Source organism: Bubalus bubalis, chromosome 1, assembly GCF_019923935.1.
Source record: "Bubalus bubalis isolate 160015118507 breed Murrah chromosome 1, NDDB_SH_1, whole genome shotgun sequence".
Lineage (NCBI taxonomy): Eukaryota > Metazoa > Chordata > Mammalia > Artiodactyla > Bovidae > Bubalus > Bubalus bubalis.
This window is the reverse complement of record NC_059157.1, coordinates 69,606,549-69,631,495: the sequence shown is the minus strand read 5'-3', so window position 1 is coordinate 69,631,495 and position 24,947 is coordinate 69,606,549. Positions and strand designations below refer to the sequence as shown.

The 24,947-nt window shown below is 38.8% G+C and overlaps 1 protein-coding gene across 8 annotated transcripts in view; it reads right to left on the bottom strand.

The window, feature by feature from the left end:
- ROBO2 (roundabout guidance receptor 2) overlaps window positions 1-16,288 on the bottom strand; it is a 663,217-nt gene extending 646,929 nt beyond the window's left edge. For all 8 annotated transcript variants that reach the window (XM_044940048.2, XM_044940051.2, XM_044940065.2 and 5 more), the window contains exon 1: window positions 16,156-16,288. In XM_044940048.2, coding sequence (XP_044795983.2) covers window positions 16,156-16,216 — 61 coding nt within the window. In that variant the 5' untranslated portion in view covers window positions 16,217-16,288. The remainder of the gene's footprint in view (window positions 1-16,155) is intronic.
- Between the last annotated feature and the right edge of the window lie 8,659 nt (window positions 16,289-24,947).

Sequence of the window (24,947 nt, the reverse complement as noted above, 5' to 3'; positions counted from 1 at the left end):
CTCATGTGGCCAATCTTACCTAATATTTTTCAATCCTGTTATCATTTTGCAGCTCTTTATAGAAGAGAAGGGCTTCCCAGGTGGCATTAGTGGTAAAGAACCTGCCTGCCAATGCGGGAGACACAGGAGACATCGACTCCTGGGTTGGGAAGATCCCCTGGAGAAGGGCATGGCAACCCACTCCAGTATTTTGTCTGGAGAATCCCACTGACAGAGGAGCCTGGTGGGCTACAGCCCATGGGGTTGTGCAGAGTTAGACATGACTGAAGAGACTTAGCATGCACACAAACACACATAAGAGAGACTATCAAATCTTCACATTTCTCTTAAACGGTAAAACCCCACAGGGTGCATGTCTAATAAGACATCACTAATTTTGAAAGTAGTTAAAGAGAATTATGTTCTGGATGCTGTTCAGTCAATGAGTCTGATTACAATTCTTGTCTATTTACATAGTGGACTCATTGATTATTACCTTTTCTTTAGAAAACTGCAACTTAGCTTTAACCATCTCCTATCATTTAAATCAACACAATTTTAAAATGTGAGTATTTCCCCCCTGAGCGTAACTCATAGCTTTCAAGTTTTTCTGATTTAGCTCTGAAAAGTGACTGGTGAAATATTTCAAACTTGGTTACATACTGCCAATCCTTTCTCTCAATATTTGAAAATGTCTAATAGGATCCGTCACAATGTAGCTGCTCCTCTGTATAGGTCAGGATATACAGAGACAACAAGTACATCCTTCTCTGCTTTTCAGTGGACAGACACCTTCCAAAAGAATCTGTCTGTACTCACTCCTACTTCTATTCTGCCAAAATCTCTCTCCCATTCTCACATTCTGGCAATGAAGTACAAAATGAAAGAAGTATTTCAACTGCACTTAAGCCACTGTCACTGAAAGAGAATCTCCACTGTCAGTGATGCAAGGCTCCCTAAATGGGCACTATAATCTCCTGACCTTTAAAACTGGGACATTACACTCCTAATGTGAAGCGCATTTTCTCCTTGCCGCTACTCCATCTTTATCCCCTGGGCCCTTTTGCTTTTATTACTTTGCTGGCTTCTCTCTCTAGCTAGATACCTAGATTTCTGATTATTTCCCTGAAGAATTACTTTACATGTATATACCAAACAAGGCAGTTCATAATATAGCAGTTCATAATCTGCTAACTTGCCATCTAAAGTTTTCGAAGTTACTTCTATGTTCATTAGGGGCTATGGATAGTTGGTGGGGGGAAAGTTCCTGATTGCGTTCTAATGTTGAAATATGTAAATGTCTTTATCGTTTTGTTCTCCTTTTTATACCACTAATAAAGATGTTAAATAAGACCTCACTTGAAGCTGATCTCTAGACATCACCCACCAAATCGTTACAATTCCATCTCTGATTGCCCTTGGGTATTACCACCTCTTAACAAGATATTTCACTTCCACAGGGTGAAAGACATTTTACAGGAAGCATCATGCAGAGTTCTTCAAATGTTTGTTCTCATATTCAAACCACAGTAAAGTTTGTTTTGTTTTCTTTTCTTTTTTTTTAATTGAACATGAGTAGATAATGAAGAGCCAGACTAGATTGCTACATCAAAAATACACTTAAAATGTAAAATGAGTAGAAGAATAAGAATCATTTTAAAGGAACACTGAGGATTGGCTTAAACTACCACCTAAATAATATCAGCCTGGATGACATTAGAATCATGCTGAAAAATAGTATGAATAAGTATCACTTTACATTTTCTAGTTGCCTCCACAGGCCACCAAAACCAGAAGCTTTTCTATCTACACACCTCAGATGATTGGCAAGCTTCCTGAACGCTAAGCAATTTTATTTGAGCCATTCCATGTACTCAATGCAATCAAAAGATTTAAAGAGAGGTAACAGGAATGGATTATAGTGGCAACACCCCAAATCCCTTATGCTATTCTAGCCTACAGATATAAACATATATATGTGTATATACATATATATATATATATATAAACAACTTCTTTGTAAATCACAAACTATCTGTTATATCCAAGTGCTCATGGGAAACAAACACCTGCCACCCTTCACACCTTCTCATTAGATGTTTCTCTGAAATCTCAAGAGCATTGTAATTAGTTTCCTTATCAAACAAACAAAAATGGGATCTGGATGCTGTGAAATAGGATCAGCATAGACAACATTTTGAATATAATCACTTAACATGATGTTTTTAGTTTGATGGTCATCACAAAACATTGCCAAAATGTAAGAATGGCTACCTGCCTTTTTTTTTTTTTAATATATATAATTGTTCATTTGGGACATTTTACCATTTCAGTTGTATCTAACAGTAGCCACAGTTAACAGTTCATGAAACACTATTTCTTTTAAAGACTACTGCAGGTATTGAAAATTTAGCAACTTCTTTTTCAAAAGCATTGACAATGTATAAGATCTAATTTGCAAAAGAGCCAAAGTAGTATGAAGACCTTTCTTGTCTGCCTTTTCCCCCCCATTAAAAACAGAAGGTATTAATCACTCGATTTCAAAAGCAGCTGACTGATGCTATTCACTGGGTAGGGCATTCTCACTAATGTGGCCCCATGAATAACTCTCAAGGCTTTTATTATGCCTCTGAGTGGACTCTTAGCAGACAGCCTCCCTTTAGCAGCCCTCTTTCCCTCAGGCTCCAAAAGGATTATAGATAGCAGCTGAAAGAAAGCATCACTGGTAAAAACAAAAGTTTTTAAAGGGGAAAAAAATGGGAGCAAAGTGGACATATTGGAGACAAGTCATGATTCATGGCCTGCACCGTGTTCCGCCTCTCTTTCTCTTACTCAATACACTCTTTAGTTTTACTGCTGGATAAGAGGGGACCAGACCAGTGCACTTCTCCTAGCAACCAATATCAGTCAGCAAAGAAGGCATGTCATCTGCTCAAAGGGAAAACGGAAGAATCTGGGGTCATACAAAGCCAGACACATGTTCTTTTGCATTTGATCCCAAATTGATTATCAAAAAGGATTCAGTAAATGTTAAATGATTCTGTTTTATGTGAATGTTAACAACCCACAGAACTAAATATCAGCTTGTCCACTTGCTATATAGTAGAGTTTCCAACGCTGGTCCAATTCATTTCATTCAAATGTTCTGTTTTTCACTTTTCCAACACCAGCTCATCCCTTATTGTTCATAGACATCGCCTCTCCCAGGTATATCTGCACCTCCTGGACTATTTCAAATGCGAAAGTCACTCCTATAGCATGCTAAGTTCAGAAACCTTAGAATTTCATCTTGAGAAAGACTATAAAAGCAATTGCCTAGTCTTATTCACAAGCCATGGTTAGCTGCTGTGTAAAAAGTTAAAAACCACTTTCTGAAAAGTTGAACAAACTTGGAATTTGAATTTAATGTGATGAGATGCTTTTATGGAGCTGCTCAAAAATCTGGATAAGTTTCATAAGATCCAACTGATGAATACTACAGGTGTTACAGCTTAACAGAAAAATACAATAATAATTCATAGCCCAGGAAACGTACTTCATAAAATAAAAAGTTGTCTGTTGGACTGTGAGTAGAGGGCAGGCAACAAACGAACAACCACAACGTTTATTCATATCTTACAGCCATGTGTGTATGGGATGGGGGAATAAGAGTTATCTTTGCCCCAAATCTGTACCCACATGTTGTACATATTTTTCCCATTCTCTTTTCTTTCACTTCGTGTTACAAGTTGATATTATCCAGGCTTTCAAATCACAAAAGCAGATTGAAACACTTAAAAACATACTTAGCTACAAAATCATCTGTGTGTTTTCAGGATAACCAGTGAGGAGCTCTTCAGCTGTATTTAGCACTTTTTCTCTGGTAAGATTATTAAATAGCATCTGTGAGAAGAAAAAAAGGCTGCAAACCTCAACTGAATGACAGCTTGAAGATTTGTGAGTATAGGGCTCAGGTACTGTGGACATACTTTTTCACTGTTAGTTTTTAACTATTGAGATTATCATTGCATCTAAGAAGAATTATTCTTAAACCATCAAATTCAATGTTCCAGTTCTTCACAGTCCATTTTGAATGTAAAAAATGAGAAGGAATGTTAAGCTATGGGGCACTTTTTTTTTTGAAAGGTTACATTCTTCTTATTCGGTATCTCCTCTCATCAACGATCCCTTTAGGAAAGGATTCCCATAATTGGCATTTGGGCGATGGCTTGATTGCTTTAGTTGCTGACGTGCAAAAGTGTTTTAGAATGGACAAGTTATTGCATATTTAAGGTTGGGGAAGCTGAAATGCTGACTATAGTTTTAACAGAAGTTAACTCAGTTTTCAATAACTGTAACTATTATTTGACATTTTAAAGCTCACTTTAAAATAAAAGGGGCTTCCCAGGTGGTGCTAGTGGTAAAGAACCTGCCTGCCAATGCAGGAGATGATAGAGGCACAAAACACAATTTAGAATGCTTATTGCTGGGTTCATACTTAATTTGCTGTAACTTAACTGACTTCCCTTAATTTGCTGTAACCTTGGAAACTAGGTTTTATAATTATCAGATGTACCTTAACAAATTAGTGTACCGTATTCCAGTGTTCACTAGTATTTGGAACTATATACTGTTAAAGTATGCCTATAACATTGATTTAGAAAACGTATAACCTTTTCTTTATAAAGAGAACCTCGACTTAATTTATTGAAAGTCAAAAGTTCTTGCTTTTTTGATCATACTTAGGAACACTGTAATTGGTTATAACTGTTGTACAAGTTTCAGACAAATTCTTTAAATTCCAAATGGCTTCCTGGTTCAAGTTTAAACTTGAAAAGCAGTGTAATGAAAGTGTTGAGTTATATTCCATGTTCTCTAGCTCATTTCTGAAAAGGCTTGGGACCAGAAACTCGGGGAAGAGATCCCACATCAGTCCTACAACAGAAATTAAAAAGTGCTACGCTAAATAAACCCTCTCCACCTGAGCTAAAACTGCCTTGCCACAGATGTTTCTAGTTACAGTGCCTATAAAGTAATAAGTTCACTGGTTTAAGACTATTTTATTTTTTAGTATTAAAATTTTTAATCCCACTTATTCATAAAGAAACAGTAAGTACCACTGGTCATTAATGAACGAAAGTAAACGTGAATTCTAAGACTAGCGTATTTGGACCATCATGGACTATCATCTATAAGCCCACATCAAAATACAGCCCCATGCAGATTGAACAATAAGTCGTGATTATTTTCAAAGATGGACATTTATGACTTGGTATAACTTTTTTCCAGGCTAAATTTTTCCCTTTAATCATACTCAAACATAATGCAAGTGATAGAGCATTTAATTAAATGATTTGCAATAACAGAATTTAAGACTAAGTGAGACACTGGAGAGTACCCAAATACTATTTTTATAGGAGTCTAAAGTCATACAATTAATTAGTAGTAACGTTCACACTGGAATACACAGCTTTCAGACACCCCTGGTGTATCCCTTCCACGACAGCAATGATATTGCTTTGTTCAGGTTATCCTTAATTTACAGAACTGCTCAATATGCAAATCTGATTAATGAATAATTATAAAAAATATCAAGATCAATGATGGCTATACTGGATGAAAAAGGATAACTGGGCTACTTAGGAAATCAAATGTTGAGTGGAGACTTACGGTTAATTAAAAAAAAAAATTCTGTACCAGGAATGTTTACTTCAAACCCAGTAAGCTTTGTCTCCTACAATATTTATCTTCATGGTACTTTATATTAAAAGCACCAAGGGAAAATTATTCTGAATAAAACATAAACCAGTCAACATGAACCAAAAGGCAGGGTTTTATAAGCTTGTTCTGCTCATTACAAAGTGCTATTTGTAGCATGCCTCTCTTGTTTATTCCTTTCATTCATAACACCACTCACTCGGGAATCCTATCTGCTCCATGATCAGCACATGATGCAATGGAAACATACATGTCATAGCACGTTTGTCAGAGATGCATAGGTGTGGCCTCAGACGAGTACCCTTAAGAGGCAACTAGAGTTTTTATTCAGTCACATAAAGACTAATGCCTGAAAAGTTACATGAAAATCATTGTGAAACACATCTCAAATATAGTTCATAATTAGCCTGACAGAAACGGTCCTTCTAAATTTACTTCTGCTCCATACTGGGAAGAAAATAACAACAGAATAAAACTACTACTAATAATAAAAATAACAAGTAACACTTAATTGGGGTTTATTAATTAACAAGCAATGTTCAAAGAACTTTTAATATAATTTCTATATATAATATATATGTAACATACAGATACATACATATATATTCATCTAATGTCATATATAACATGTATATACCTATGTATGTTCCATATACATGTGTGCTGCTAAGTCACTTCAGTCATGTCCGACTCTGTGCGACCCCATAGACAGCAGCCCACCAGGCTCCCCCGTCCCTGGGATTCTCCAGGCAAGAACACTGGAGTGGGTTGCCATTTCCTTCTCCAATGCATGAAAGTGAAAAGTGAAAGTGAAGTCGCTCAGTCGTGTCCGACTCAGTGACCCCATGGACTGCAGCCTACTAGACTCCTCCATCCATGGGATTTTCCAGGCAAGAGTACTGGAGTGGGGTGCCATTGCCTTCTCCAATATACATGTGTGTATATATATATATTCATCTATTCCTCATATCAACTGTTTGAGAAGACAATTTTATCATGTCAATGTTAAAGATAAGGACACTGAGAATGGTTAAATTATTTGCTGTAAATCAGTACTGTTTGTTGACTGTCTTTCAGTAATCATGTTACACTTCTTCCCTTCTGGACAAACTTTGTTCAGTTGCTAAGTCGTGCCCGACTCTTTGCAACCCCATGGACTGCAGCATGGCAGGCTCCTCTGTCCCTCACTAACTCACAGTTGGCTCAAATTCATATCCATTGAATCAGTGATGCTATCTAACCTCTCATCCTCTACAAACTATGTTAAACTTAAACTAGACTCCATGCCTTTGCCCTAGGCCACCTTTGTCATCTCCATGCCATTCCTTCTGTTATTCCTTTTGTTGGAATGCAATTTTCAATCTTTCCATCTATTAAAACTCCACTATTCCTCTAAAACCCATGTTAAGGGACCCATTTGGTGTGGACCCTTCCCACAGCTGGAAATCATCTATTCTTTCCCTGGGTTCCCAGACTATGCTGTGTGTTTCTTCAACTGTCCCCCGCCCCCAATTACCAGATACTACTTTTGTTTTAACATCTTGAATGTTTGTTACCCTCTCTACTAAAGAGTTATCTCCTTGAAGGTGGGAACTACTTAACTTCATTATGCTCCTCACCGTGTCCTCAGTAAGGCACTTTGTTTATTAAGAGGTGCTAAGAAAGCACGTGCTGAATCAAATGAAAAACCTCAAGGTATCTTAAGCTAACTCCCTTGTTGACATGTTTAGAAAACAGCTGATCATTTTCACTTAGAAGACCCTGGAACTCTCGTTAAGGAATTCCAGCGTTGAGAAGCCAGAAAGAATCTTTCAAGAAAAGTATCGTATAATGATAAAAAGATGTCTCTGGACTCTAGCTTCAGCTTTACCACTAAGCAATAGCCTTGTGACAAGGTACATAAAAACTCTGAGCTTTAGTTCTCCATCCAGTGAAAGAGTTGAGATGTCATCATCCTGTGATTTACATTTAGTATTGCTGAAATCACTGCTAAAAGTGACAAGTTCAGTTTGGGTTAATTTCACTTGTAAAACTTTACAGGGCAACAGAAGAAGGCAATCACTGAAGGGATTAGAAATTAGGACTGTTGGGGATTTAAAGCATATTATCATATAAAATTTGTTTCACTACAAACCTCACATCTAAGTTGTAAAAGGCCATTCAACATTTTCTTTCTGTGAGTGAATTAAAAGAATATATGTACCTCATACATGGCCAGTGGCAACATAAAATCATACAGCTGCAGTGGAAAACAGTCCTGCAGTTCCTCAAAAGGTTAAACAGAATTTTCATATGACCCAGCCATTCCACTCCAGGTATACACCCAAGTGAAATGAAAGCATGTGTCACACAATGATTAATACACAATTGTTCACAGCAACAATCTTTATAACAAATTTTTATTCCCAAAGTGGAAATGACCAATGTGCATGAACTAATAATTCAAAAGATAAAGGATATGGAATACTATTCAGCAATAAAAAAGAATGAGGTCCTGATATACAACATAGATGACCCTTGAAAACGTGAGATGAAGGGAAAGTAACCAGTCACAAAAGATCCTATATTATATAATTCTATTTACATGTAATTCCCCAAATAGACAAATCTATAGAGACAGAAAGAAAACTAATTTCTTCCTAGGGCTGGGGGAGGGGTGGCAGATAAGAAGCAGGCTACAGAGCTTCTTTTCTTGGATAACAAAAAAGTTCCAAAATTAGATTGTAGACCTTTGGGTCAGGAAGATCCCCTGAAGAAGAAAATGGCAACCCAGTTTATCTCATTTAGTATTAGTGATGGTAAACAAGGCTCCAGCAGGAAGATTACAACAGTAGGCAGGGTAGGATAATACTAATTGCTGCAGATATTTTAATCTTCCTCTTCTTTTTCAAAATGAGAGGTATATAATTGGGGTATTCTTTTGAATTCTATCCCTGAACTAAACTTTTGTTGTTGTTGCTAATGCTTAAATAAAAAGTTGACCTAAATATGAAGAAAAGTCTCAATTTCTGGGCCAGATATCATCAAAATCAGTCAACATTCCTTGGTCAGATCACAGCATGTGTGGTCCTAACAGGAACATTAGAATCATTTGAAGGAGTGCCTTATCAAAATATACACATGACTCAACAGCTTGCTAACACACAGCAATGTCAGTGTGGGGATTCGGAGTGGCCATGTAAGCCACCATGGTAGAAAAGCAAATAAAACTGTAAATTCTATATATCCTGTCAGGTAAAAAGTGGAATATTAAATTTCATCTGAAATCATGATGCCATTAATGTCAAAATATGCATGTTTGATAATTCTGTCTCTAGAGAGACAGAATAAGAGAGATACATAGAAATACACACCCCCAAATAAATAAATAAACCTAGTTCAAACGGTAACTATTTCATGTGTTGGCTAGGGCATGCAAATAAACATTTCAAAAGCACTCCATAAGCACCTTTTCATTGATTCAACAAATAATTGAGTCTACGATCTGTCATCTTGTGCTCCAGGTAAAGGAGGAACACAGGCAAAGATAAGAGACAAAGCTAAGTCCATGCCCTGGAAGCTCAGTGGCAACAGCAGACACTAAACACACTAACATATGCATACAGCAAAAAGCTTCTAAAATGTAGGTGATCTCCCTTGAGAAGAGAAAGCAGCTTGGTTTACTATCTAATGTAGTCATGACAAGGCTCCCCTCCAGGCCAAAAGTTAGGCAGATTTCCGTATGGCCCATTCTAAAATACTCTGGTTTCCATGCTCAGGGCTCCTGAGCTGTGGGGCCAATCCATTTTGTGTGCATCATCTACCTGGGCCCCATGGCCTTGTCCCTGAGGGTTTCAAGGGAAAGGTAAGTCTATACAGACATGAAGTCATGCCCCTTGGTGTGGTGTGACTAACAAAGGCCACCATCTGAGTCTCAGGATACGCATGTGCTTTGCCTGCATTCATAAAGTCGTAGCAGTCTAACTTCTTAGTTTGCAAGTATGGTAAAATGTAGGTCCCTTCAAGGTTGTTTATACAAGTGAATGTGCGAGCATGCACACAGACATATAGACACACACACACTTTAAGGATGTGATAAGAGGTAAGAATGAAATTAAGATAGATAAGAGGGTAGCCCAATAGTGTTTTAAGGGAAGCAGTTTTAGATAAGGTAGTCCATGTACATACATGAAGAGGTGATATTAGATAAAGTATAAAGTGAAACTGTTAGTCGCTCAGTCGTGTCAGACTCTTTGCAACCCCATGGATTGTAGCCCATCAGGCTCCTCTATTCATGAATTTCTTCATGCAAAAATACTGGGGTGGGTACCATACCTGCTACAGGGGATATTCCTGACCCAGGAATGGAACCCAGGTCTCCTGTACTGCAGGCAGATTCTTTACCATCTGAGCAACCAGGGAAACCTGATATAGGATAGGGATTCATTAAATCAACTGAAAGACTCAATCATGCAAAGATCTAAGGAAGCATATCTCAGGCAAAAGAAAGAACACATGCAAAAGCCCTGAGTGAGGAATAAAACACCAAAAACACAAGTCTTAAACCTAGGTTCCAGCAGGGAGTGTGAAAAGAGGAGGTCAGAGAGGCAGGGAGGGACCTGAGTTTGAACAATCCTGTATACTATTGTAAAGAGTTCTCAGTGGAAGCCATTAAAAGCTTCTGAGCAATGAGCTGCCATCATCTTATTTACATGCTTTTAAAAGGTCTCCGTGGCTACCAGGTGAAGAATTAACTGCACAGGGGAAAGATGTGGGGATAAGAAGAACAGGCATGGAGGCAGGATGACCATTTATCAGGCTACCCCAATAGTCCAGGTTTTGACCGAGACGGTGGTAGTTGAATTAATAAGAAACATTTGGAATCTAATCATTTGAAAATGCAATCAAAACAGTAAGGTGAATTAATGGATGCATACAGGAATGGAGAAATAAATGGTAACCAAGTACAGCAAAATAGTGGTAGACTCTAGGTGGGAATGTAAGTGTTCACTGTACCATCTTTCAGCTTTGTTATATATTTGAAAATGCTTATATCAAAATGTTGGAGAAAAATCACAAATACACACGTAATTGTAGGTATCAGGGTATATATTCCAAGGGGTTTACTAGTAAATCGGATATTGAGCTATGCTCCTTCTGCTGCTGCTGCTAAGTCACTTCAGTCGTGTCCGACTCTGTGCAACCCCAAAGACGGCAGCCCACCAGGCTCCCCCGTCCCTGGGATTCTCCAGGCAAGAACGCTGGAGTAGGTTGCCATTTCCTTCTCCAATTCATGAAAGTGAAAAGTGAAAGTGAAGTCGCTCAGTCGTGTCTGACTCCTTCTCCAATGTAGGAAAGGAAAAGTGAAAGCAAAGTAGCTGAGTCTTGTCCGACTCTTAACACCCCCATGGACTGAAGCCTACCAGCCTCCTCCATCCATGGGATTTTCCAGGCAAGAGTACTGGAATGGGTTGCCATTGCCTTCTTCTATGGGCTATGAGAACAAATAAAAAATGATCTCTAGTATTGGATCATGAAAACCTCTGTGAATGGTGATGCCATTTGCTGAGCTAGAGATGACTGGAAAGAGGAGTAAATTCTATCCTGGGCTTGAGTTTGATATATTCATTTTTTAAATTATTTTATTGAGGTATAATCGCTATATACCATTATATTAGTTTCAGATGTACAATACAATGATTTGCTATTTGTATACACTGGGAAGTGATCAGCTCAACAAATTAGTTACCATTCAAGTTTGATATATTCGTATTAGATACCAAGCAAAGATGTCATGTGGTCAGCTGGATATGTCAAGTAATATATTGACACTAGAGATACAAAGGTATATAGAAGAGCCAAGTTCTAATCTCATGGAACTAATATTCTTCCCACACATGATAAGGGTAATTTGAGAAGTATCAGCATAAAGGATTTAAAACCTATGTGACCAAAGGAAAGATATTAAGTACTAGGTGCAAACAGAGCAAAAGAAGAAAACACTAAGGATTGAATTCTAGATTGTGTCAATATTGTTTTGAGTTTAAGACAGGTTTTGGGGGTTGAATATGCTACACTTCTGGCTTCCAAGGTGGTGCAGTCATTAAGAATCCACCTATAAATGAAGGAGATGCAGGTTCAATCCTGCATAAGGAAGATCCCCTGGAGTGGGAAATGACAACCCACTCCAGTATTCTTGCATAGAAAATCCCATGGAGAAAGGATCCTGCTGGGCTCCAGTCCATGGGGTCACAAAGAGTCAGACATGACTGAGCACGCAACATAAGCATACACACAATACACTCTAGATACTATATTAAGATTTCTACTATGCTGAAACATTGTAAGAGTTTATGGAAATTTCCCATTAAAATATTTTGTCATCATCCATTCATGCTTTATTCAATAATTTAAAAGAAGAAAATCATTATCAATATCAATGTATTTGATTTAGGTTGACAGGTCTATACCTGGAAACACTGTAAGAAACATAACAACACTCCTCTTTGAAGACAAATATATAAAATAGCACTCCATAACTTTCTGGTTGAACTACTATCTGTAGACTTCTGTCTGCCAAAACTGGAAAAGGAACCACATAAGTTTGCATAAAGCTATACAGTACGGTAAAAGAAAACTTATGTCAAGGTCCCAACTGGGTATGTCCAAACTTAAAATATTATTAACATAATCTCCTTTAAATGCAGATTTTCTAAACTGTTATTCAAGAAACACTATCACCTATTTTCCTAACTCATCAAATGTTTCTATGATTCCTTCCACTGGATCCAAAAAAGAAAAAGGAGGAGGGGAAGGAAGAAATGAAGGAGGAAGAAATGATGGAGAGAAACAGGAGGAGCAAGAGAAAGAGAACTAGGAGAAGTAAGTAAAAGAAAATGTTTTCTTCTAACTCTTCATAAACCAAATTGCACAAAGGAAGTAAATAAATGTCTCTTATAGACTGCAGGAACTGGTGAAGCAGATGTTAACTGGACACAAAGAGTCAGACATGAAGAAGCTACATACAGAAGCTCCTTTCATTACTATATATGTACCCAAATGGAAGCAATGTCCTTGGACACCCATATTTTTATTAGCAAGGATGCTGTTTTATATAGGTTGCTCAAGGATGTCATGGCTAGAATTGTTCTTTTTGTATAATCATGACCTTTTTTCCTTTGAGATATTCTTTTTTTTATGTTTTAAGAAACCCTTTTGGTTTATGGTCCACATGTTGTCTAGAATCAAAGGTTATTCAAACAAAGCCAATTCAAATGTGATATTAGTGCATAGTTGCACGAAGAAATTTCAGGTTACTTATAGGCAATTTAAGTACTGAAATGGACTACATATGGCTAGGATAATGAGCCCATTACCGAAAGAAGCACTTTAGCAAAATGCATAAACCTATATGAGATTATACATCTGCACGACACACACAGATCATCTTTATCTCCCCAAATATCACATGAGCCATTTTCATTTTAGAATAGTTAAGGACAAGAAACTATTTTTATTTTAAAAACATAATTTTCACAAGTACTCAAAAATTATCAAATTGACACAATGTATGGAATATGGATGTAATCAAACAGTCTTGTGATGGTTCCTATTAGTTCCCTGTAAACGATTACAAAACCATATTTCTGTATTTAAAAATACAGAAAATCTGGAGAACAAAGGCTAAACTCAATACATATTCACATACATAACCACAAAAGAAAAATCTGCATCTGGTTAATTAATCTGCCTTGAATGACAGTCTTTATTTATGTCCCAATATAAAAGTTTGTCTGTAGTCCTCAACTAACTTAATTTTTATTCTCTGTGGGTTCCTACAGACATAAGATATGGAAAAATCATAATATTTGCACAAAACTTCCATGAGGATGCAAAAGTCTAACATTTTTCATATACCATAAAAATGCACATATAAATAACCCACCAAGCAAATTTCAATGCAAATCTATGTATCATTTGTCACTGAATAAAATTAATTTCTGTGTCTACCACAAGGAAAGTCAGTATATCTTTGAAATGGTGCAAGCTTCTCTAAATTTGAAATTCATGGGGAGAATAAGCACATGCTTCTAAGACGGATAATAAGTAAACAGAAATCATAGAGCCCTGGAAAAGTCAGAAAGCTTAGAGATCCTACAAACCAAACCCCTCATTATACATGTGAACATGCAATCCCAGTGTGCTGAAGCAGCCTAGAGGGCAGTGTTGTCTACATCCCAAATTTTCAACAATCCCCATGGAGGGGCTGTCATTATTCAAGAGTAAATCAAAGGCAATCCAATGTCAAATGTATGACTTACGTACTAATTCAATAAGTGTACACAGTTTCCACTGCCTTGGACATAGTAGATGCTAAACAGAAAAACTAGTTTCACACACACAACAATTTACTATTACCTTTTCAACTCCTCCACCCTGGGCATTTTTCACTACATTACCATGAATTTTGCTGCACAATTATGGCCCAAACACAAACTACCCCCTGTTATCTATATTATTAAGTCAGAACAAAGGTCCTAGGTGTATGTATGGGGCTGGAGGGACAAGGTGGGGGGAACAAGGAAGGAAATAAGGGAGAGAAATAGGGTGGGGGCTAGGACAGTAGGGAGGGCAGGGAGGGGAGAAATGATGTCTTGCTACCGCTGTTCCAGCAAACTGGCTAATTGCATTTGTTTCATATATCTCCAAATACCCTGGTACATTAATTACATTCTGTAACACCAAGCTCTTCGGATTCCCTCTGTCACTTCCACTGAGCAATTTAATTGTATTCCTCCTAGCTACACAATGACTCCAAAAAAAAAAAAAAAAAGCCTTGGTGATAATTCTGTAGTCTAATATATAGGTTATACATGTATTTCTGGTATTGAAATATACAAATTCAGGCTTTTGAGGATATATTATCCAAAAAGTTATATCAAAGTCTTCTTATGATGATAATCAAGACACCTGGGACAAATCTGTAAACCTTTTAGTTCTGGTCATGTAAATGTACTATCAAGGTAAATGTATTGAAGAAAATGTCTGGTGAATGATTAGATACAATTATAGATATTATCATGGTATAATCCAAAGTGATTACTTCCCATGCATCTACAACTTAAAAGGGAAAAAGAAAAAAAAAAAAAAAAAAGGCAGTGTGTCCACATGAATGCCTTGCCTACTATCACTGGGGGGCATAGGTACTCCTGTAGTCCAGGATAGAAAACAGCCACTTGACAGTAAGCAAACTCATCTGTATTGCCTTATGTTTATAGACAGGCTTCCTTTTTGAGTCTGATACATAGCGCTCTGGACAACAGCAGCTGCTGCCAGGAACAAAGTTAGCTTCTACAAGCGAGCAAAAATAGTCAGTGTCCCAAATAATGACTTCGTCCACCATGCAAATTCTGGAAGAAAGTTGATGTAGCAACAAGCTACTATGATGGCTCAAGTATCTGGGCCAATACACCTCAGATTTTTTGTAAGTACAGTCACTAAAAATCTAAAGTATGACAATCCACACAGGCAGGCAAAAAATATCATGCTCTAATCTCTTTTAGACCAATTCTGTCCAGCGATGTGAAAATTAAAGTCGCTAGAAGGTGAATACCAAATGTTCTTTTGACATTCTTCTTTGAAACAAACAGAAAAAGCGCCTTAATGATTACTTCCACTCCTCATTCAAAAGAGCTACAAAAAAGGATTTTGCAATCCTCCCACAGGAAACTGACATCCTGTGAGACTATCCCAGGAAACCAAATCTGAACAAAAGACAGGAGAAGCGGAGAGAGAATGCTGTCTGCTTGACAGACTGACTCAACCTAGAGGGAGACACCGAGAGCACCTGTTTCAGATCCCCATTGTGTTTGTCACTGGGGACTGATTTGAGTGTTCTGAGCCCCAGGGCCAGCCCACAGCTTCTGCTTCCCCCTTCCTGGAGCCTCGCCCAGTCTTACTTTTGACAGTTTTCTCCCTATGATCTAAATCTTCATTCTGCTATCCCCCTAGGAGAACACTCACCAACACACAGGTGATACACATTGATTCGAGTTACCTGTGTCTCAAATTCCTAACCCACTGAACCTTCATGGGGTGTCTATGACTTACTAAGAATCTCTAAACCAAAGTTCAGATAGAAGAACAAACCAACCCCAAAAAGAGAGCAAGCCCCAGACTATTAGACTGGTTAAAGAGACTTACTTTCATATTTCTTTTTTCTAACAAAACTGAGAGCCCATCATTTATTACCCAACTCCTTAATTAATTAATTACAACAATAGGTGAGTCCTAACACGTTCCACTTGCAGCAGTTTATAAACAAAAGACTTAAAACCTCTGCTCCATGCTTTTTTTTTTTTTTTTTTTGCTCCGCAAAGCTCCCATGCCTGGCCAAAAGGGACCGACAGATATAATGTCATTTTTATTTACAGCCCACATCCAACTCAGAGAGAAATGTTTCTGGCGGGTGAGGAACAAGATAAAAGCATTTTAACTTACCATCAACCCGAACATATAAAAATCCACAGAGCAGTAGTTGTGTAAACATCAGCCGACTCATTTTGACATATTAAAAAGGATCCAGATTGCTTAAGAAACCAATCCCAGAGAGCAAAAAGTACAAAAATAAGTATCAAAAAAAGAGGTAGGTCCAAAGTTTAGACTCTTCGTAGATGCTAATTAAAGTCGAGAAGAGCAAATGGCAAGATCAGAAGGGGAGAGTGGCGAGGTGTTGAGGGGCGCACATTTGGATCCATCCAAATTAACCGAGGGCGCGTCAAAGGCTGCTGTATTTCCACACTCTGGCTTCCTAAATTCCCACGAATTCAACCCAGCCGGAGGGGTTATTCAAGTGTGTCTAACCCTCTCTCCTCAGGCTCCATGGCAATCCAAAGCCAAGTTCTTTCTTCAGAAGTCAAGAAGATGAAGGGGGGTCGGGGAAGGAAAAAGACCTAATTCCTAGAAAGTGTTCCACAAACTTGCCAGCGTACTGCCGAAAAAAAACATTGGCCTGCCCACTGGTTTCCTTTCCCCCGGCGTCCGTCTCAGTAGCCGCTCCACGTCCCGAGTTTTTTCACTTAACTTCCATAATAAGGATGTGTCAGAGCACCACTTTGCAGGCGGGCCGACTTGGCCAGCCTCTCCTCCGCCACCTCGTTGCCTCCCCCACCTCTCGCGTTTCCAAAAGAGAGGCAAAGGGAAATCTGGACGAGTCGGGTGGAGAATCCGAACTCCTACGTGGTGGGGCGGCGGGGAGAGAGGAGAGGAAGCAGCGAGGGAGGGGAGGGGCAGGGCTGGGGCTGCAGCCACCCCCCGCGGTGCCGCCTCCGAGCGCCCGCGAGCCCTGGCGGCGGCGGGCGGGAGCCGAGCCGAGCGGTTGAGCCCCGAAAGCCCAGGCGCGGGAGAGCGAGGGAGCGAGCGCGCGGTCCAGCCGCCCGCCGGGATCCAGCCGCCAGTCCCCCTGGTCCGGCCTCCGCTCCTCCCGCGGCCCCACAGCAGAGCGTCCGCCTCCTCCTGCAGCTGCCGCGGGTGGAAGGACTTAGAGGAGGGAAGGCGAGGAGGCGGGAGGGGAGGGGAGGAATGAAAGCTGCTTGGAGTCTGCCCGGGGGAGGGGAGGGGGCGCGGGTGATGAGGGGGTGCTCCGAGCCTGCACCTTCACACTCCGCCACCCGCCTGCACAGGGGGACGGCCCACGCTGGGCAAAGGGGCCAGGGAAAGCTGGAAAGCCCAGAGTCCTAGCGGGACGGAAATTAACAAATTCGGAGCCGAGGCCACCGGTCCACTCCTTCCCTTTCCCTGCGCCGCCGCGTCTCCCCCTCCTTCCCGCCTCAGGAGGGGATAGGTGGGCTCTAGCCGCCTGCTCCTCGCCGCGTCCGGTTTAATGGGCAGGTAATTTTCTCGGTGAGTGATTTCATGGAAGCGCTTCCTAATTATTCATCCCTCCAGTATGCCGGAGATGCACGCGCTTTCTGGAAACAGATCATCCTCCCGGACCTAGGGCGCAGCCTCATTACCGGTTAAAATCACACAAACATTCACTGTTCACCTTTTAGCAGAATGAGAAGCTGAGCGGGAGGGAGGAAAGGAAAGGTAACAATATAACCACCTTTTGGAGCGGAAAGGTTGTGTGGGGGTGCTCTCTCCGTCGTTAAAAAGGCGCAAGAAAGAAACCGGGTGTGGGGCGGGTAGGGGTCGTACAGAAATCTGTAGTCTCTCCTGACCTGTTTTAGCCAAGATCTACGACCCTCTAAGGAATCCCCGGGGGAGGGAGAAGGGTAATATTCCCTCTTCTGTTTGTTACTCAGTTGCTTTATGACCCCTCAAAGATGAGTTTGACGTGGGATGGTGGGATGCTAGGGAGTTCAGCAGAAAACGCCTGGGATGGAAAGAAGAGAGGGGATCAGGGGGACGGGGGCGGTACCCGAAGTCCTCACCCTCCAGAGACTATTACCTCTGAAAGGAAATTCGGAAAATACAGTATCAGGGAAAGCTGAAAACCCAACTGAGCTAACGAAGCTCAAAAACAGCCGAATTCCAGCTCAGAGATGAGAAAATCCTGAAAATTAACGTAGAACCCACCAAGTGAATGCCATTCAAGACCGGAATGATTAAGGCAGGCCACGTTAGATCAAAGAGGCCCTAGTGTCTGCGGAGCCGCCGGTGTGGCCGTGTGGGCCAGCCCACGTGTGATCAGAGGCTCGCTGGTAAGCTGTTTGATGCTTGTTCCGAAGATTACAAGGCGGGTGATACGAACTCACGCAGGTTCCCGAGTCGAGTTAAAAGCTGGATGGTGAATCTTTAGTTCCCTCTACTGGAAAACGTTAGAAAAGATTCTTTCTGTCTGTGGCCTTGTGAAGCAGTTTGAAGAGCCTTTGTTTGGTGGTACATTTGGGGTTTGCCACTCAGTTTAGCTATCCCTTGCCTATTATGGATGTGAAAGTATGTGTTTCCAAAAAAAAAAAGAAAAAATGACCACTGACACTCAAGTAATTTGGAGAGTTTTTATGGCATCTCTGCATGCTTGAAAATTATGGTAATGAAATAGTCTTGCAAAAGAATAAAACAACCCACTTTTCTTGTGAAGCATTAAGAGTAATTTCAGCACACTTTTGATATACATTATTTAGTTGCCTTTTTTTTAAAAAAAAGTGCATTAGTGTGCTAAAGTTAAATCACTTGAATTTTCACAGTAATGATTCTGAATGTATTATTTTTTTAGCTCTCTATGAAAAAAAAAGGGTGGAGATGGGAGAGGAAAATGTCTAGACAAGTGAGCATGCTTTCCCCAAAGGGCCAAGTCTAACTTAAATGATATGGTCAAGGGAATCCTCAAAATTCATTGGATTAATATTTCTCTTATCTATTGTTAATATTTCCAAATAATTGATAACTTTAAATTTTTCATTTTAAACATTCTGACTAGATTTAAAGTCAGGAATTAAAAAGTCTACTTCATTCCTCCAAATAATGTACCACCACCACCACCGCCCATCCCCAATCTCTATCAGGAGTCAAATTTCCTTTCTGTTATTGTTTAGTTGCTAAGTCCAACTCTTGCAAGTCCATGTACAGTAGCCTGCCAGGCTCCCCTGTCCTTGGGATTCTCCAGGCAAGAATACTGGAGTGAATTGCCATTTCCTTCTCCAGGGGATTTTCCCAACCTAAGGGTCAAATCCTTATCTCCTGCATGCCTCTCTTGCATTGCATGTATTACCACTGAGCCACCAGGGAAGCCCAAGTCAAATTTTCTTACATGGACACAATAAAAAATATTCTGAAAGTAAAGTCTCCTTAATAATAAGGCAGAAATTAACACATCATATAGACTTAAAAGCTCTTTAATTTTAACATAGATCTCAGAAAGGAAGATATTCGGCATTTCCTCTAGAACCGTTTTCTCCTGGCTATTCATTTGGAGGGCAAAAGATAGATTTAACTTCATATTGGTTAGACTCATCATCTGCAAATGCCTTTCCTTAGGTGATCTATAAAATCATTCTGAGGCAGAAAGGTATATGGGGGAAGCTGCAGAAGAGTAGGTTGAAAGAGAATGTTCTCTGGACAGAAAAGTGTTACCTCATATCTCACAGAAAGTTGTCCTTGTGTAGAGTATGAAATGACCTCATACAAAGAAAAGGTTTATTTAAGAGACATTCCTTTGGTTATATTTATTTGGTATTCCGGACTAAGCATCATCATTTTAAAAGTAATTTAATGATTTGGTGGGGGCGGGGGGGGTGTGCCTTATGGCATGCAGGATCTTAGTTCACTGACCAGAAATGGAACACCAGTTCTCTAAGAAGTTCAGGTCTTAACCACTGTACTGCCAGGGAAGTTCGCCTAATACCATCGTTTTGCATTCATACTTTTCCTAATAAAGTGACAAGGCACACCACTGGTTTCAATCAAGTGGCATCTTTTTGTCTTTTTGCAATACACAACCTTCAATATGTAGTTGTTTAGTCGCTAAATCGTGTCCAACTCTTTGCGACCCCATGGACTGCAGCATGCCAGACTTCCCTGTCCTTCACCATCTCCTGGAGCTTGCGCAAACTCATGTCCATTGAGTCAGTGATGCCATCCAACCATCTCATCCTCTGTTACCCCTTCTCCTCTTTCCCTAAAACTTATAATATCTGTAGCAAAGGAGTTTGGGGGAGAGGGGTCTATGTTTTGTGATTTTTCTTGAAGATAAGTTCATAAATGATGCTTAAAAGAATACTTTGTCAGTATCCCATTTGATACAAAATGTGACCAAGGAAAACTGATGAATTGGTCATTTTTATATGAGATACAAGAATCTCATATCAAGTAATGGTTCAAGATTATGACCAAAACTCACACACTCTACAGACAAAAATGTCACATGCACAAAAATAAGTCCAAAAGGAACAGAGTCATCACCTTCTGGAAAGTTTGATAAGATCTGTATTAGACAAAAGTTTACATTCCTATTAGGGCTTCCCTGATAGCTCAGTTGGTAAAGAATCCGCCTGGGGAAGGGATAGGCTACCCACTCGTGTTCTTGGGCTTCCCTTATGGCTCAGTTGGTAAAGAATCCGCCTGCAGTGCAGGAGACCTGGGTTCAATCCCTGGGTTGGGAAGATCCCCTGGAGAAGGGAAAGGCTACCCACTCCAGTATTTTGGCCTGGAGAATTCCATGAACTGTATAGTCCATGGGGTCACAAAGAGTCAGACACGACTGGGCGACTTTCACTTTTACATTTCTATTAAATTTAACACATTTTTAGTGAGCATTGTCTATGGAAGAAATGGATTTCTCACTGTTTTTCTGAAAGGAAAAATTGTAAAACCTAAACTTTATAGTAGATGCTGGAAATTCAATTTTAGCAGTGTTTTAGATTAAAAAAAAAAATTAGGTTTTCATTAAGACAAAGCCAGATATAGCTTAGAACAGTGAGGCACCCCACCACCAAATTGGAAGTTTTAAGATACAGAATTTTAAATGGGTACTTGGCTTCAATATATTTCCAAATATCAATTGTTTTTTCTCTTATTGTTCTCTAAACAAGCAGCTGAATAGAGAAATATATGTGAAATCTAGGCTCCTTTTATGTAAAACTTGGAATCATATTATTAGGTGTTCAAAATGTGCCTGCCAGGTAAAGATATATTTTAATACATCTAAAGAAATCTATGGGTCATTTCCTGGTAGCTCAGACAGTAAGAGGCTGCAATGAACCCTAATTGGAGTAAAGTGATCAAATGGACTTGATTGTGATTGCATTTTTGAGTTGGCATTCCGGGAGAACCATAAAATACTCATCTGAAGGAAATCTGCATAGTATAAAATATAAAATATTTGTTTTCCATATCTATTTGTTTATTTGTTCCATAAATATTTGTTTTCCAGAGTCCCAAACGATGTGGTATAATTTGAAAAACCCCAAACTATTTTTTTTACTCTTTTTTACAGGCCCTCATTATAGTTGAAAATTTGTATACATAGGCAAATTGATCCATGCCAATAATTTCAATATCTACTGCAATGTGGTAAGCACTTGCGATAACTTGCCAGGAATTGTTCTAGTTTTTAAACATTCATTAAATCATTTAAGGCCTATGAGAACCTTATGTGGTCATTACTCCCATTGTACAAATGAGTGAACTGTACATTGAAATTTAGATATCTAACCCGAATTAATGAAAAGGGCAATCTTAATTTGAATCCTGATCTCTATAATATCTATCCTCCTAAGTATTTTTAAAACATCTTCCACACTGCAAAACATTGTAACACTTTAATAAATTGCTTTGATTGATTAATTTAAGATTGAGTACACTAAACAAACAGAAATACATAATCAATTTTGTTTCCAAAATTGAAGAATCCTTTTACAGCCAAAAGATCATTCCTTATCAATTCAGTTTGAAATTTTTCTTTGTATAATAAGATTGTCTTAGCATACTATGCAGAAACACCACATTTACATGAAATGTATACGTTACTATCTACAAAAGGACAGAGGACAATTAAAATAAGCGAAGCATTAAAAATCCAGATCACAGAAGAATGATTCATTTGCTCTTATAGTTTTTGTTTTTTTTTATTACACTCCAGCTCGTTTCAAAATGATTTGAAGGAGCCAAGATAAATTGCATATTGTTCTTCTGAAATATGTTCTAAGTATCCTGTTTCAATCAATTCATTTTCAATATTCACTCATACTTCACTGTATGTAATCAGTCTGCCTCTCTGTGTATCTATCCATGATTAGTACTTTTACTACATGACATGGAGTTTTTTAAAATATTCCATTTTTAGAGATATGAGATTTAAATGACTGAAATGTAGCAATATTTCACAAAAGCAAAATATTTTCTACCAAATAACGTCATTTGTCATCAGGAAAAATTTATCTTGTTTTAGAATTAAAATCAATTTGGAAAATCATTTTCTATCTTGATTGAAAACTTTAGTGATGCTTTCAAACACTACCTAGCTCTTGATTAAATAAAATACTATAGAAAGTAATAAATAATATCAAAGCATAATTTCTTCAAGTATGTATACCTTAAAATTTAGAGTTTTGAAAACACACAATGGCACAGTGGTAAAGAATCCACCTGGCAGTGCATGAGACACAGGAGACTCAGGTTCAGTCCCTGGGTCAGGAAGATGCCCTGGAGAAGGAAAAAGCAACTCACTCCAGTATTCTTGCCTGGGAAATCCGAAGGCCAGAGTATCCTGGTGGGCTACACTGCATGGGTTTGCAAAGAGTCGGACACAACTGAGCACCTGAGCACAAAGATATCTCAGAGTCCCCTGATGAAGTTTTATCTCCTTCGTGTCAGTAGACCTCATTCTGAGGTTGTTCATTTCCCCGTCCCTCTGTATAAGTAATCCATGAAATCACAACCTTGGCCATACATTTAAAAGTATTCTCTGGTGGGGGAGATAACCTCTCATCTAGATTAGGAAAGTGTTTTTAAAGTAAGCAAAGTAGTCAGTCTCACAAAGTTGTAAATTATTTACAGGTGACCCTCTATCTTTGTGGCCTCTGACCGTGACAGGCTAGGCTTCTTATCCCTACATAGTCTTTTTCTGCTCCCTATTTTATCATCTCTATTTAAAACGCTCAAGTGCTAATTTTAGTATACAGTTTAATTTCAGTGATGTCAAATAATACACTTTTTGCTATTTTTGCACTACAACATCATGAACCCAAGAAAATCCCTTTGATTTTTTGCCAAACTATTTCAAGTCCATCTGCTCCAATCTGGGCTTTTTGTATAATTGAATTTTAGCATCACATAACTGTAATCCTAATAAGGTGTTGTGTTTTTTTTAATCCAAAACAGAATTTTTGTTGTTCTTAAGAATAAAGAATTGTCAAAGATTTAGGAAAAGATTTGTCATACCTACCATTCCCAAATTTTTAGTTATATTGGCTCACTGAGTTGTCTTTTAGACTATTTACTAATGAATTGTTCAAATTCAAAAGAAGTTGCTTATTGTCCCTTACAATAATATCATGGAATTAATCCAAGGGCACATGTAATCCAATTGAACTGCCTAAGGTTCTGTCATACAGAAGAACTAATCTGTTTGGGAGCAGATTCTGATTTTCTTCCAATATCCAAATTATCTTATATCTGCCTGATAAAATAACTTCTGACCACCTATAGAGTTCTTGAAGTCCATTTACAACAAACACTGTGTTTTTAGTTGTTCAATACCATCAGGGAGTGTAGGTAATATAATTTTACTTAAAAAATGAGAGATGTAAGGCACATTGTCTTACTAAAGTGAAATAGCTGGAAAAATCGTCATGGTCCAAATTTAGAAACAAACCTACAAATGAAGGAATAATATGACATATAAAGTACTTCATATCAAAGTATTTCATTTTAGATGAAAATTCTCTAAAGCAGTTTCTACTGCTTAATCATTTACTAAGAAGCAAGATAGATGTAAGTGAATTTTGTTTTCTGAGTAATTTTAGCTTTTCTATTATATACTAATACTAATTTGGGCTCCAAAATCACTGCAGATGGTGACTGCAGCCATGAAATTAAAAGACTTACTCCTTGAAAGAAAAGTTATGACCAACCTAGATAGCATACTCAAAAGCATAGACATTACTTTGCCAACAAAGGTCCGTCTAGTCAAGGCTATGGTTTTTCCTGTGGTCATGTATGGATGTGAGAGTTGGACTGTGAAGAAAGCTGAGTGCCGAAGAACTGATGCTTTTGAACTGTGGTGTTGGAGAGGACTCTTGAGAGTCCCTTGGATTGCAAGGAGATCCAACCAGTCCATTCTGAAGGAGATCAGCCTGGGATTTCTTTGGAAGGAATGATGCTAAAGCTGAAACTCCAGTAAATTTGGCCACCTCATGCAAAGAGTTGACTCATTGGAAAAGACACTGATGCTGGGAGGGATTGAGGGCAGGAGGAGAAGGGGACGACAGAGGATGAGATGGCTGGATGGCATCACTGACTCGATGGACGTGAGTTTGAGTGAACTCCGGGAGTTGGTGATGGACAGGGAGGCCTGGCGTGCTGTGATTCATGGGGTCGCAAAGAGTCGGACACAACTGAGCAACTGAACTGAACTGAACTGAATGTAAAGGGATCCAAAAATCAAATCATTATGATTGAAAAATGCTACTATAGTTTTTTATAATTTCATACAAATGGTATGGTCCTCATATCACATTGGCTTGTTTCAATTTTTAATGTATCTTACTTTCATTGACTAGTTCTTTATACTTAGTAGGAACATACAATTTTAATGTTTACATTGTATCTAATATATATTGAGTAACTAA